This window comes from Poecilia latipinna, unplaced genomic scaffold, assembly GCF_001443285.1.
Source record: "Poecilia latipinna isolate Pla-1442-1.1 unplaced genomic scaffold, P_latipinna-1.0 Scaffold1627, whole genome shotgun sequence".
NCBI lineage: Eukaryota > Metazoa > Chordata > Actinopteri > Cyprinodontiformes > Poeciliidae > Poecilia > Poecilia latipinna.
Genome location: NW_015114243.1, coordinates 85,125 through 100,680, shown reverse-complemented (window position 1 = coordinate 100,680; position 15,556 = coordinate 85,125). Strand labels below are relative to the sequence as shown.

The window sequence follows — 15,556 nt, the reverse complement described above, 5'->3', positions numbered from 1 at the left end:
TGTATGTGCTGTACAATGGCTGCTGGAAAACACAAGTGTTTAGTTGTTGATTTGCTATTTAGAAACTTCTTGCTGTGTTCTTGTTGGTTATGCAGGAGGCTCTACTTCTGCTTTTCAAAGATGTACGGTTGTATAATTGCGTATCTGTTTTCAGCCATTTTCACGTGTGAGTGTAAATGTTGAGTCGGGGGCGGATTATTTGGATTTAAAGTGACAAGAGGCCATAAAGCAACTCATTCTGCTCAATATAGGCAGAACTGAACAGACTGAAATCTCATTATCTAAGATTAATTTAGTTTAAAAAATTTAATAGTCAGATTTTTTTTATAACCACAGACATATGCTAACCTGTTTAAGGAAGAGTGATTGGTTCCCTGGAAGCCTTTTCTTAAAAGTAAACATTTAAACTGCGTTAGGAAAACGACACCACTGCTTCTTCACAATGGCACTTCCTGAAGTGTCTCTTAATTTATATTACAAACATTTCTGTTTGTACTCATAAAAACGAATGGGGCGTGTTTGTTTTCATGAAACATTAATAGAAATCACACCCTTGTGCACGAGTAAACACGAGTTAAATTTCACACGGAGATGCACTGTAAACTTTATGAAGCTTTGAACTAGATCTTAAATCTTCATTTTTTGCCTTTTCCGTAAATGTTTTGACTTTAGTGGGGAATTAAAGTGTTTCAACAAATCTAAAAGATGCAGAAAAGAAAACACTTTGGACAGGAATTTATTTGCCTTTCATCAAAGTATTGTCATGATTCCGGTTTGGGTGAGGTGAGGTAAGACGCAGGCAGGCCCAGGATGATGATGAAAATAATAAATTTTAATGAAAAGTCCAACAGAGACGGCACAGGGAACAGACTGACGACATCACACACTACGAGGATCCGACACAGACAAAGACAACAGGTGGGGTTAAATACAAAGGGAAGGTAATCAGGGAACTGGATACAGCTGGGAGCAATCAACAGGGAAGACAGATTCACAGGGGAAACAGGACTAACACAGAAAAACTACACAGAAAACACAGATCCTAACAAGTATCAAAATAAGTTCAGCTGCTGAAGCTGCTTTTTGGTCATTTTTCTTTAGGGTTATAGGCAAAGTTTCAGTAAATATACAATGTTTTAATTTAGCATCTTTGTGCATCTTGTCCCTGTTTTGGCAAAGGATTTATTTTACTTCCTCTATCTTGACCGTCAGATCTAAAAAAAAAAAAGAAACATCTGCACCTCTAGATTTCTTTAACATGTAGCTAAAATCTTCTTTACTGCTTTGTAGTTATAGGTTTTGAAGGGAAAGGTAATTTAAAATAACTTAATTATAACTATTTGGTGCAAATATCTTAAACTGAAACCAATTTAAGATAAGCAAATCGCAAAACATGAGCTAAATCTCAGGAAACACTTCCATCTAAGATGAGGCAAAAATATTTGAAAATCTAATTTATTTACTGTAATAATATGCTGAAATTTAGTCTGTTGATTTTAAAGAAAACAAAGATTTAAAAGTTGTTTTTTGCATTTAGTTTGTAGTTGTTATGTCTTCTAATGCTTGGCAGAGCGAGACACCTCAAACTTTCTGCTCATCACATTATCATGCTCCAATAATCGCTTTTATTCCCTGTTTAAACTGGAGTTGGGGCCAGAGACAGGAATGGGACTGGCATTATGTTAACCATCTGAAGCCACGCACTCACACGCACGCACACACACACACACACACACACACACACACACACACACACACTCATATAAATGCTAACCCGCTCCAAATCACTTCTACATCTGACTTCCATGCACAACTTTTGCAGTTGTTCTGCAAAAACGAGGAAAGGAAACCCTGAGTGCACGGCTCTGCGGTTTGTTGTAACATCATGGAAAGTTTGAAGAAGGATTTTAAGAACAAAACTCAGTTATTCTCTAAACATTAAATGTGTAAAAAGAATCTAGGAAAATATATCTGCAGTTTAAAAACCAGCAAAATGTTCTTATATTTAACTGTTTATTTTCACCACTTTAGCTGTCACTGCATGTTTGTCTTGGTGTGTTTTTATGATGATTAAATAAAATGTTGAAGTGCCAATTTCACAAAAGCATTTACTGCAGTCCGACACTAGATGGCAGCATTCACAGAGTAACATCAGCCTGAAGAGGCTTTGCAGACAATCATGATTCACAAATTTATATTTTTATTGATATATCTACATATCTATATCTTCCCATATGGCTTGTTTTTAAACTAACAAAGTTATCAATATTTTGAATATTTCTAACTAAAAGTTTTAAGTTATTGTTAGGTAAATTGTATTATTATCAACTATTTGTTATATCTTTATTATGTTCTTAGTTTATGTATTCTTACTTATTTAGTTTAGTCATATGTTTTAAGGAATGTTTCTGTATTGTTAATCACTCTGCTTCCTTCCTCAGAGGAGGCCTCTCTGAAGAAGAGCAGTGACAGCAGCTCTTCACAGAACGCCCTGCTTTAACCTCTTAGATAGCTATAAAACCATCGCCGTGAAGATGTACAACTTGTCCTGCTTGATCCTGGGTCAGGAACTAGATAAGCTAGTGCGAGATAGATTGTGTTGTTAGTTAGTGATAATCTGGCGCTGTGACTGTGTGATGAAGTGTCTTTCCCCCTCCCTTTAGAGTTACAGCGCTCTCTGTGATTAGGGATCCTAAAGACAATAAAAGAGAGGGGCAGGCAAATGTGCTTCAGAGCAGTAGGAGATTTGTAACTGAAAGCACATCTCTGTCTGTTCTCGCGAGTATTAAGAATCTAACTTTCTCTTGTCTTTCCTGTGTTATGTGCTGTTTTTAATAGGTGTCAACTCTGACAGTTATTATCCATATTGCACTTTTCTGTGAGATGTTTGGTAAGAATGTTAGTATCAATGTCAGATTTATCTGTATAGCATATTTAAAACAACAAAGTGCTTCATAATTTACACCAATAATTAAAAAACAAAGATTAAAACAATAAAAGGAAAACACAGAGATATTAAACAGCAAACAGAAAACAAGCTGAATAAATGTATGAGAAAAACAGCAACTCAAAACTAATTAACAAATTATCAAAAATTATAATGAATTAGTTTTACAGATGTCTACAATAAAATTATTACCATTTGTTGGTTTATTTATCTGGAGAGTTTTTAAAAGGTATGATTATGTGTTTGTGTAACATTGTGTCAAATTTAATAAACTCTATTTAAGAAGCAGAAATTATGGAAATTCATCAGCTAATTCCTAAAAGTCTCTTATTTTGCCACATATACGATGGAGCCCAGCCTGTTGGAGGTTCAGTGGTTGGAAATCTGCCTAGTAGCCTGTTGTTTTCATAGAGTATACCTATAATATTAGAGAGAAATGCTTGGGAACCTTATCTAAGCAAAGCTACTCAACATGCTATTGGTTGGAGTTTGAAAAGTAGCCAATCCAGGAGCAGCATTTATCTTGATTGATGCTGATTGGTTGAACCCCCAAGAGTGGAAATAAGGACGTCTGTTAAACTCTGTGGTAGCACTAAGACGGTTTCCACGGTGTGTATCAATTTATTTTGAGGTGTATTTGGTGTTTCAACTGTTAAAATATGCAGTTTTTAGAGGAAGTTTGAAGTATGCACAGATTTTAGCTGTTCAGGTTAGCTGTGGCGAATACCACAAATGTTTCATACGTTGGTCTAAATGTGAAAAGAATAGTGCATGTAGTCAAACCTGTCTACAAAATAAGAGTCACTTGCTATGCTCCCCAGTCTTGGATATTAGTACATGTCCAGAATGCTATCCCGCTGGAACAAAAGCATAACTCTGTTGTTTTGTCCTTTGCCGTCTCATGTTTTTCCCATATGAAATCATGAAACGACCACTTAGGGATGATAGCTCAGTTGTACAAATAAAGCCTATCAGTGCCTCCAAGTGGTAAAATCATTTCTAAACAACTGAATCTGAAATTTACGTAGATCAGCATACAACTAACCAAGGTTATTATTGGCTTACCCACTGTGACATGTACATATCACGTCCTGTGTGCTGGCTGGGCCGTTAAACAATGTATACTTTTTATGTCATTACAGTTAGAATAGTTAATACAATGTACAATGGCTGCTGGAAAAGAGAAGTGTTTTATTGCTGACTTAACGTCCAGAAACCACTTGCTGCATTCTTGTTGGTTGTGCAGGAGGCTCTACTTCTGCTTTTCAAACATGTACGGTTATAATTGTGTATCTACTTGCAGCCATTTTCACATGAGTGTGAACGTTGAGGGGGGCCAAAAGCAGCTTAATTGGATTTAAAGTGATGAGACGCCCTAAAACAGCTGAAGATATCCAGAACTGAGCAGACCAAGATTTCATTGTCTAAGAATGATTTTGAGCAAAAAATGTAACAAACATATTTCATAACCCACAGACATATCCTAACCTGTTCAAGGAAGAATAACATGTCACCTGTAAGCCTGTTTTTAAGTTAAAATGTAAACTTTTAGTTTGAAAACAGTACTACTAAGAATTAGTAAAATAATTAAAATAAGCTCCTATTCCTGCTGAAATGTTACTTGTAATTTAGTTGTGTCTTATTTCAGGTGTACTAAAATATTTTCTCTATAAACTAGATATAAAATACTTGGTAAGAATTTGTGTTTCTGCAGTGCAAAGCAGGGCTCAAAAAGTTTAAACTCCAGCAAAATAACTTTTTAACAAGATGTAGTAGCTTGTTTGAAATAAATTATCCTTAAATGTTGATAAGAAGTTCTAGTTGCAGTGGCAGATTTTTTCACTTGTATAAAAACTTCTTTTCCAGATTTGCTAAGTTGTTTCATGCAGAATAATGTTTTGCAGTGAAATCAGATAACTTTATTTCCACACCTCATGCTTTCAGTGTAACAAAATGTCCTCCCAGTCACCATTTCTTCGTTTTTTCCTCTAAATTTGTTGTTTTGTTTTGTTTTTTTTTGATCGACTCAGTTAATTTGTGGTATTTTCTTTAATATAAATTGGCTTGTGTGAAATAAATAGTTGCAGAAGCTCTTGTGGCGTCTGAAGGAGAGGTCTTTCTGGAACACAAGCCTCGCTGTTAAAAATAACCTGAGTGCTGCCTGCAGGAGGACAGACTGTCTCAAGAAACCTAAAAAGGTCTCGCTAAGCTCCGAGCGCGGAGGATCTGCCAGAAAATAACATTAAACCTGATTCTGACTTTTATTTAGAGGAGTCATTTCACACAGAAACATTACACTTTTTATCAGTCATTCTGAAAATACTACCTTTCATATGAAAACCAGCATTATGAGATTTAAAATGTCAGTTTTATAAGTGTAAGGCGTGTTGTATTGCTGCTTGCGTTTCACAGCTTTTCTCATGATCACATGAAAATCCAGATTTCTCCTTTAACTTTTTAAAGGAGATTTGAGCCCTAAAAGGTTTTACAATTCTGGGATAAAGTCCCAGAATAAAACTTTCCTCTACATGATTGGTTTAATGTGCAGGTGCAGGTGCAGATGCGTGTCCTTCATCTCCAAACAGCAGATTGTGAATGAAAATGAGATTTGGGGGTAAATGCTATATATAGTCTTAAGTGCATCCATACATGGGGTGGAAGGAGTGCAGCATTCCTCCGGTGAGAGGGTAATATTTTTGTTGCTATCAGCAAGAGCTTCCCAAGTGGCATTAGGCTGGTCTGCCACCGCTTTGTGCTGTTTTCAGTTTTTTGGGGTAAGTTGCTTTTGTTGATATTTTCCAAATTCAGTTAATTATCTTTAGGGAGAAAACGATTTGTTTTTCATTGTTCGCCTGTTGTAAAAATTAATTTTGGGTTTGGTACAATGAGGATTTTAGTTAGCAGTGGTGTGAAATCTCACTCAAATCCTTACATGTCTGTTTTAAATACACTTGAAAACAGATTTTATTATTATTATTATTATTGCTGGTGTTAATTGTGAATTAAATAAGTGGTTTGCAGTTTATTTTGAAAGAACGATTGGAACAGGCGGCTAATCTGACTGAGTGGTTTTATCAGCGGTGTAAAGCATGTGTGTTGCTAATAATAAATATTCTAATTTTTTCCCTATAATTGAATCCACAGACTTTTAAAAGCTATTCATAGCTGAGCAGCACAGGTTGGAAGATCTAGAAATAGGTCAAACTGCTGAATACGTACAACCTGTTGGAGTTTTATCTGAGAAATAGATAAAAGTCTATTTCTTTTATATATTTCAGTCAGTCTGTGAGGCTGTTTTTATTTAGATTTTAGGATTTTGGCAAGAAATTAATCTTAACGACTCACATAGTGAGTGGAGCTGTGACCATAAAGAAGAAACTGGTGAAGTTTAATGAAGTGTAAATCCTGTGGATGTAATAAATAAAGGCGGTTGCGACTTGTGGTGTTGACGTTTCTCACATGATAATCCATGTTTGGTCTCTCCCTCCCCCCGGTGCTTTCAGCCTGAGCTCCCTGACGTTTTCCTGTCATGGCTTCCAAAGTCAAACCCTGGTATAAGAAGAAGGCTGTGAGCCAAGTTAAAACTGATTATGCTTATCATCACAGTAAACATGTTGTCAAGCAGCAGACAGAAAGGTATGATGGTGAAACTCACCTGCTGCTTTGTGAAGCCGCTGCCGTCGCTGCTGCTGCTTTGCCAGACGCAGCGTCTGCTGCACCTTTACGATGCGATCCAGACTCATTTTAGGCCTTTTCACTGCAAAAACACAAAATTACCAAGTATTTTTATTTAATTTCTTGAGCAAATATCTTGGTACACCAGAAATAAGACAAAGCTAACTTCTATGTAACTTCTTAGCAAGATATAGGAACTTTTTTAAGTGAATAATTCCTTAATATTGACAAAATAACTACCAGTTCCACTAGCAGTTTATTTCTCGTTATGAGTGAAATAATCTGCCAGTGGATCGAGTACTTGTATATCTATATTACGTAAGGAATTATTTCCCTAAAACCAGCTCTTATATCTTGCTAAAAAGTTACATAGAAGTTAGTTTTGTCTTATTTCAAGTATACTAATTCATAATTTAAGGAGCTTTTTACGTGAATAATTGCTGAATTTTTATCAAAATACTAGGAAATTATTTCACATAAAACATAAGAAAAATGTTTTGCTATAAAGGAAAAATTCTACCAATGAAACTAGTAAAATCAATATTCAGAAAATATCGTTAAAATCTATATCTTGTTAAAAAGTTTCATCTTATTTCAGGTGTACTAAAATATTTGCTCTAAAAACGAGATAAAACTCTAAGTTTGTGTTTTTGCAGTGAACCTGGAGTAATTTTTAAATTGCTTTCTGCTTTGAACAAATCATCTCTTTAATGTAAACAGCTGCTGCAGTTCCACCAATATCTGACTGAAGTTGATAATGATGTTTTGTTTTTATTTCCTTAAACAAATGGGTAGATTTTCAGATTCAATATTCAGCGTTTTATAGCCGATACTTGGAAAAAACAAACCCAGTTGAAGGCCAGCTGGGTATTATTTATTTTCATGTTTCTCAAAGCTCAATAAGTGAGAAAAGTAACAAATTGAAGAATGAGTGAGTATTAGTTGGTAACTTTTAGACATCTGGTTCTGTATGCTGAGGAAAAAACGACGATTTTGCACCGATTGTTTGGCCAGAGATGGAAACTGGACAATTTTTCCTTGTTTATCTCTGATGATCAATCAAATCCTGAAATGTGATCTATTTCCCTCTAATTCATTAGATATAAAACTAAAACCTCAAATCATTTATGTTCTGGAAACAACAATATGCAACCATATTATTGAGATTCTTTTATTTTGTCCTAAATTCAAAACTGTCAAATCACATCCTGTATATCGGAGGGAATTTATTAAATCATCTATTTTATATTGTGATAAGAATTTTGATTTTGACCGTATTGTTGGCATTTTTTGCGTTACTGTTTTTTTTCTCACTATTTTGTCAATGAGAGTATCAATAAATTTGAAAATATGATTAAATCTATTAATTACGTGCACTTTAGTGATGTAAATAAAACCTCTTTATGTGATTTGTGTCCTAAAGAAGCGAATTACAAATGGGAACATTTTTCAAGAGCATTACTTGTGTTTGTGGGGCTGTAATTGATGTGACACACGGTCACAACTTTACAGTAACCTAAAAACTAAATAATTAACAGTTCTTATTATCACTTTTACTGTTATCACAGCAGTACCACAAAATATATTCTGCTTTTTACTTCCTTACATGTCACAGCTGTTTGAAGAAAGAAAACCTGAACCGATTCTGATTCCATTTAAATTATTTTCCCGCGCTACAGATAGTAATAATAATGAAAGCACATAATTAAAAAGCCTGATTTAACATAATTTTAAGCTCCCTATAACCTAGAAGCTCCTGAGCTCAAGCCAGTGTTAACTTGTGAACGTGTGATTCCTACTAATGCTCTGCTGCTTAATCCAGGTGAATTAATGAATGAATTTTTCTGCACTGGTTTGTCAGCTAAACAGCATAACGATCATATGTTGATGCTTTTGGCTCTAAGGCTGTGCTCGTTTTCATTCAGTCATGATGAGAGGAATTAGTTTGTACTCAAATTGTAGCAAACCCTCGTTCCAGGGATATGGAGCTAAATTAGAGCCAAATGTTTTCTTCATTTGAAAAACTAAATTATAAATTGAAAACTTAAGTAAAAACACAAAATCTTACCTTGTATTTTTGGTCAAGTTTCTAGTGCAAATATCTTAGTAAATTGGAAATGAGACAAAACTACCTTAAATATAGAAACTTGTTTTAAGTTTTTTGTTCCATTATTTAACTTAAGACATTTTCCCATGTTATAGTTAATTTATCTGCCAATAGAACTGGTACTTTTACATCAATATTAAGTAATTATTTACTTAAAACAAGTCTCTATTTCTTGCTGAAAAGTTACATTTAAGTTAATTTATCTTATTTCAAGTACTAAGATATTCCCACTGGAAATTAGACCAAAAATACTTGGAAAGATTTGGTGTTTTTGCTGTATATTTTCAATTTCAAATTTTACTTTTTGTATTACCATGTTGTTTTTCTAATTAACAAAACATTTGGTCCTAATTTAACTCCATAGTTGAATTGTAAACCTAGTTACACCAGTGCTGGTGGCATATAGTTTTTAGGTTCTTCATTCAGTCAGAGAAGAGAAAAAATACGTTTCTTCATAGTATTTTAAGTTATTCATCTTGTCAGTTTGATCATTTAAAAGCACAAAACCCTCTTTAAAAACAACCAGGATGCTGTTCAGTTTAACATTTAAATATTTACTTCAAATATGTAAATATCTGCAAAGCTTTGCTTTAGGTAGCCAAACTATTTTCCAAGAATGGCAAGTTACGGTTTGATTTTTTTAAAAATATGTTAATTCGCTTTAGTACAACAAAATATCTTCCTATTTAGTACGACAGAGTATAAGGGCTGGACTAAGAAAAACTAAAGAATAAAGTTTTACATGAATAAAGTCATACAAAAATAAAGTTGAAATGATGAGAAAAAATAATATTTTGAGAATATAGTCATATTACACAAATAGTCAGAAAATTACAAGAATTAAGTTCTAATAATCAAGAAGAAAGTCATAATATTGTAACTTTATTATTAAAATATAACTTGATTCTTGTCAGTTTATGATTTTAGTCTAAATTTTTTTTCTTTTTTTCTTAGCGTGTCCCTAATACTCTGTCATATTTAATGCCTGAAAGTCTTTGTAAAAGCTATAAAGGAGTCTGATCTCCACAGGAAATCCAGCTTCCAGTCAGCACAGCAGGTGCAGACTCAGGCCACAGAGGCTATGGCAGAACCAGCCTACACCGTCCCGGCTTCCCGTCAGAGGTGAGTCCATGTTGACCCCAGCTCATATCTGAGCTGAGGTTTTCACTCACTAATTACTGCTCTTTAGTTCTCAGTCACTTCCTTAAATTGGATCTGTTGAGCAAAATTCACATTTTGCATTTTTACGTGTTTCTATTTTGGTGTCTACTGCTTCTGAAAACAAATACACACAGCTGGTTTTTGGGAGTAAGTTAAGGTCTTTTGATGTCTGGAAAATGAGCCGTGAACCACAGGAATGCAACATCACAAAACAGCAGGCGCTGTGCTGTTACCTAGCAACCCCAGTGAATCCAAGCCTGTTATCTAGCAACCCAAGATGAACTGCAGCACTTTTGGTAGGCTGGTTTTATCACTGTATGCTCTCTACAATGGCTGCTGGAATAGACCAGTGTTTTGATTTTGACCTACCATCCAGAAACCACCTGCTGCACTCTTCTTGGTTGTGCAGGAGGCTCCACTTCTGCTTTTCAGAGATGTACAGTTTATAACTGCACATTTGTTTGCAGAACATTTCCAAGTGCGAGTGTAAACGTTGAGTTGGAGGGCGTGGCTAGCAGCAGATTATTTAAAGTGGCAAGAGGCCATAAAACGGCTCAAAGGCAGAACTTACCAGACTGAAATCTCATCATCTAAGAATAATTTTACTCAAAAGCTGCAATGAACATATTTTGTATAAACCATAGACGTATCCTAACCTGTTCTAGGAAGCATAACAGAGTTCAGTACACAGAGTTCCCCATGTCCCATGTTTCCTGTTCTAGATTAATTTACTGCCAGCATTAATTACTGCAAACTAAGACTTAATTAGATCCCAGTGTAACATTAGGAATTCACTATCAAATGTAATTCCACAAAGTATTCAGCGCTCGTTTCCTGCGTTTGGTGTTAGGACTGCTGCAGAAACCGAGGAGTACCAGAGAGTGAGTTCAAACGTGGGAAAAGGACTGGCTGTTATTCAGGAGGAGCTGCACAGGATGAGGATTGCCACTAAAGCTCAAGTGGAAAGTATTGCGATCCAAAAAGAGGCAAGTAGTCAAGGAAACGGTAAATGGATGGCACTTAGTTACACTTTAATAGTCACACCGACTTCTCAGGAGGGTTTTGCTCCACACATCTGGAGTCACGTTGCTCATGTTCGTACAATGATACCAAGCAGCGATTGATGGAGTTTTTCCTGAAGGACAGGGAAGTGAAAATTACCAAATTTTGGATACTAGACTCCCACTCTGAGTTTGGGATAGACATGTGGGGAATTTAAAAATGTTATGATGACAGTTTCTTACATTATTAATCCCACAGTTGGAAAATTCACTTGTTACCGCAGCACAGTAACAAAATACACCTCACTGAATATAAAATTATCTAAAAATATTATAAACAACAGTAAATACAGATAAAATGTAATTAAAATTAAATAAAACTCTGAAAATTTGAGAGATTTTTAAAGGCAGAATAAATAAATACAAAATATGTTCTTATCATTTCTCTACTTTAATATTTTACATATTTGTTAATATGATCATTGTCATGAGGTTATAATGTGAGATAAATAATCTGTAAAAAGATCGATTTCCTGAAGAAATGCTCCCAACTAAAAACAGCCAATCAGAGCCAAGAGGCGGGTCTTAGCGCTGTCAGTCAGCTTCGTGTACACGCTGCTAAATGTGCTAATGGTATAAAAACAACAAAAGTAACGTACTGCTGCTTTAAGAACAAGGCCCAAAAGAGAAAGCTGGTTTCCAGAATCACGAATAGAAGAAGGATTTTTAATCCAGGTTATGTGAAACTGGTCAAAGTTCTTAAAGCAGCAGCATGTAACTTTTGCTGTTTCTTCACCATTAACACATTTACCAGCACATACACGAGGTTGATTGCCTGCACTAAGACCTTCCTCCTCGCTTTGATTGGCTGTTTTTATTCCAGATGTTTACCTGTGGCAGCAAAACATAAAGAAAATGTAAAAATGGCTGCCAGGCGTTGTTTTTATTCTATCAGCCATGCAACACAAACAGGAAAACCATCTCTATAGAAGAGGACATATGGTTGGTTTTAGTCACTTTTTCCAATCCATTTTAAGAAAAAGCAAAACTAAATTATAATGTGAACTCATTTTTAAGTCATTAGGACTCTTAGATTTAGTCGACCTGTAATCAGATATTGTCATTATTTGAATCATGTTTTACTCCAAACATTCACCAGGTGAAGGACATGATGAAAAAGAGAGTGGATTTATTGGAGGAAATTCCCAAGATGCCAGACTTCCTGGTGGCCCTTCGGCCCCACACAGTCTGGGAGAAAACCCCGGTGAAGCTGTTCTGCACCGTGGAGGGAAACCCACGGCCCATTGTCAAATGGTACGAATGTTTTAAAATGTTTCTGCTTCCCATATGTGTTCCTAACTTTTAACACTAACATTATTCCTCACTTCTGCCTAGAAATAAGAACTAATACTTTTGTTTAGGAGCTTAATGTGCATTTTGGCTGGCACTGAATCGACAACAAATGTTAAAAGTATCTTTTCTGTACGTCTCTGGGATAAGAGTAAACTGAATGTGGTATTTGGTTGGCTGCAGGTATAAAGGAGGAGTTCCAGTCGACCCACTGAGCGCCCCGGGAAAGTACAAGATTGAGAGCAAGTATGGAGTCCACAGTCTGATCATTAGCAGGTAAGTAAATTAACAGAAAACCTAAAGAGTTGCTATAGTTTTATATGGAGCTAAATCAGTCTCAAAAAGATTCACAAAGCGTACAGCAAGATTTGTAAGAAGTGTACCACATAATTGACAAGCATGACAAAATTCATAAGTCTGGGCTGTGAGAGGAAGCTGGAGTCTCTGAAAAGAGGCAGAATGACCTCTAGATCATCAGGTATTCAAACACTGGATCTTATTCCATTCAGCAAAATTATGATGTGAAATTTATGATCTCTTAAAGGGGCAGTATCCTGTGAAATTAACTTTTTTGAGCTTTACATCATATTATAATGTTATTCCCTCATCAAAAACATACCTGGAGAGTTGCTTTGATTCTTTCATGTGTGTTTAAATCTCCTTTAATCTCCATGGCAACCATTCAGCTGTGAAAACGCCTGGAGGGACTTAGCTCCGCCTTCAAGGCACAGCTCCTCCTCTGAGCTGCAGCTTCCAAGTTTCCTCCTCACAGCAGAGCAGCCATCTCCCCCCACTCAGCTCCTTCAGACTAGCCAGCAGCAATTAGCAGACATCTGGTGGAACTGCTTAGCTTCTCAGAGCAACGCTGGTAAAAACGCTGTTAAAGGGTTAATAGAGGAGCCATGTTGTGATGAATATTTCAGAAAGAGCAGGACTTTTTAAAGAGACACAGGCCCACTTTCGAGGCATTAAATTACAAAGTAAAACTTCTTTTAAGTTATATTTGCCATATACAACATTTTTATTAGGACATAGTTACATTATTGTGCTATAAAATGGCATTAAGTGTCTGGAAAACACATAATACTGCACAACTAATTATTCCAACCCAACTTTGGTCTCATGGAAATATTGCTCCAAAAAGTCTAGTTTTTTTTCTTTCTTTTTTACCATTGGTTTTCTGAGCTGAGTTTATCAGGAGACAGGAGATTTAAATTTACAGATTACGGCATGGAGCTGACGGAGCCATCAGCTGTTCGTATCAAAGTGCTGACCTTTGTGTCATTCGAGACGTGAATTCCTCCCTCCGCATGCGATTTCTATCCCTCTGTCTCTCACTTCCTGCTTCACTCCTTCCTTTAAACTCTTCTCCCCTCTCTGCCTGTCTGTCCCTGCAGTTTTTTTAAATTAACGTTTTACTCAATACAAATAAAAAAAGATTGTATCCATGATGTGAAAGCAAGTAAGAACAGTGTTAGATAGAGGAGTGACTTTATGCTGCAGCAGCTGAGAAAGAGGATCGTCTTAAAATAGTTCTGTCTTGAGTGAAGGTCACATTTCTTCCTTCTATAGAGGGAATGCACTTGATGTCATGGCAGATTGTCTGGTCCTTAAGTTTCGCCCTCTGGGGGGAACGAAGACCCTTGACTCAGTGTTGGCAGCCTGAAAACTGAAAAATACAGAAGCTGGAAGATCTGTTGTCGGGCCAGCTGTAAAATGGATTCAGAGATGTTTTTAAAGCCGCCAGAATTAAATAAAAGAGAAGCTGTAACCTGCCTTTGATGTGGATGTTTTAAGGTAAAAATAGTTATAAAAACATAAACCTGATCGGGTGAATAGTCACTCCTGCACACAAACATAGGAAAAACATTCCTACTGTCACTGGAAAACCTAAGTACACCGACTGAATGAATAGCTTGAAGCCACATCAGCTGGAAGTCGTTTTATTCTTATTCGTTTCTCAAATTATTTTGGTTTCCTGTTTCTTTTCCACTTTCCTTCAGTTCATTAGGATTTGCAAAAATGTTGTTCATACGCAGCTCTGCTCAGTTTCACAGCATTTACCGCCGGGTTCACGTCTGGATTTGGACATTAAAAACATTTTTATTCTTTTTTTTAAGATCTCGAATGAGGGGAAAACTGATCGGGCGATCGATGAACGGAAACATGCAAACAGAGAGAATGCAAAATTCATGCAGAAAGCAGCAAGATGGGATTTGATCCCTGAACCGTTTTTTTTCTGCAAAGCAACAGTTCCTCCTGCAGCACTGAAGCCCTAAAAGGAACTTTAATTAATAGAATATATATTAAAAAACACAGGACTGAAACACTGCATTTTGAGGAAATTATCTGAAAGAGATAAATAGGCAATAAAATTTTTAAAGTTTTTTATCTGCAACATTATATATTGTTATAATGCCATAATGTTTTTGACGGTCCGATGATTCCTACACAAACACCAAAGGTCCTTTTCTTCTTTACAAAACCTTATAGTGTGCAGTTCTGCAGTGTGTAGTGACAAACAACAGTAAATGAAATCCATAGAGGAAGCCCACTTCTATCCCCTATACGGTTTTTAATTCATTACACATGAACGCCACATTCATTTCTTTTTATGTATTTCTAAAGTTGATTTGATGGATGTATGTATTGTTTGCTTGTCTGCAGGTGTGTGGTGAGTGACACTGCAGAGTACAGCGCCGTGGCGACCAATCAGCATGGCACAGCGACCAGCAAGGCCATGGTCACTGTGAAGAGTGAGCTTCTCCTCCTTTTTCATGGCCCTGATGCACAGAGCCGGAGTTTCACTGATCGTCTCTTTGTGTTGTTGACAGGACCATCCGGAGCTGGAGAGTCCTGCCAGCTTGGTCTCGGTAACGTTACACTGTTATAAATACAAGCTGGTAGTAATAAATTATTAATAGCAATAAATGTTTCTATGCGCTACTGTGGGGCTGAAACTAATGGCCACAGTCAGAATCATGACAAAAACAGATCAGAGGTTTTAAACATTCTGACGGTGACCGCTTCCTGTTTGTCCCGGTCCAGTCCCCCATCTGACTGAGATCCATCCCAGTAAGCTTGAGGTCACCCTGCTGGAGAGATTCCCAGTGAGCTTTGGGGTGGAGGGGAGCTCCATCAGCCTGACCTGCAGCATGGTGGTGGTTCCTGACCTGCCCAACGTACCACCGCTGGCCCAGTGGTACCGAGACGGTTAGACAAGCACCAAACCGTTACCCAACAGTGAAATCGTCATCCATGCGTTAAACCGTTACCCATCTATACTTCCATCCATCCATCCATCCATCCATTCAC

General features: G+C 36.5%; 1 protein-coding gene across 3 annotated transcripts in view; it reads left to right on the top strand.

Moving 5' to 3' along the window:
- Positions 1–5,619: 5,619 nt before the first annotated feature.
- myom2a (myomesin 2a) overlaps positions 5,620–15,556 on the top strand; it is a 37,691-nt gene continuing 27,754 nt past the window's right edge. Inside the window, exons 1-9 of one of the 3 annotated variants that reach the window (XM_015059423.1) lie at positions 5,620–5,721; positions 6,451–6,583; positions 9,759–9,851; positions 10,741–10,876; positions 12,051–12,205; positions 12,425–12,517; positions 14,909–14,997; positions 15,076–15,114; positions 15,290–15,454. In XM_015059423.1, coding sequence (XP_014914909.1) covers positions 6,477–6,583; positions 9,759–9,851; positions 10,741–10,876; positions 12,051–12,205; positions 12,425–12,517; positions 14,909–14,997; positions 15,076–15,114; positions 15,290–15,454 — 877 coding nt within the window. In that variant the 5' untranslated portion in view covers positions 5,620–5,721; positions 6,451–6,476. The remainder of the gene's footprint in view (positions 5,722–6,450; positions 6,584–9,758; positions 9,852–10,740; positions 10,877–12,050; positions 12,206–12,424; positions 12,518–14,908; positions 14,998–15,075; positions 15,115–15,289; positions 15,455–15,556) is intronic. The other 2 variants (XM_015059426.1, XM_015059425.1) reach the window with 2 other exon arrangements.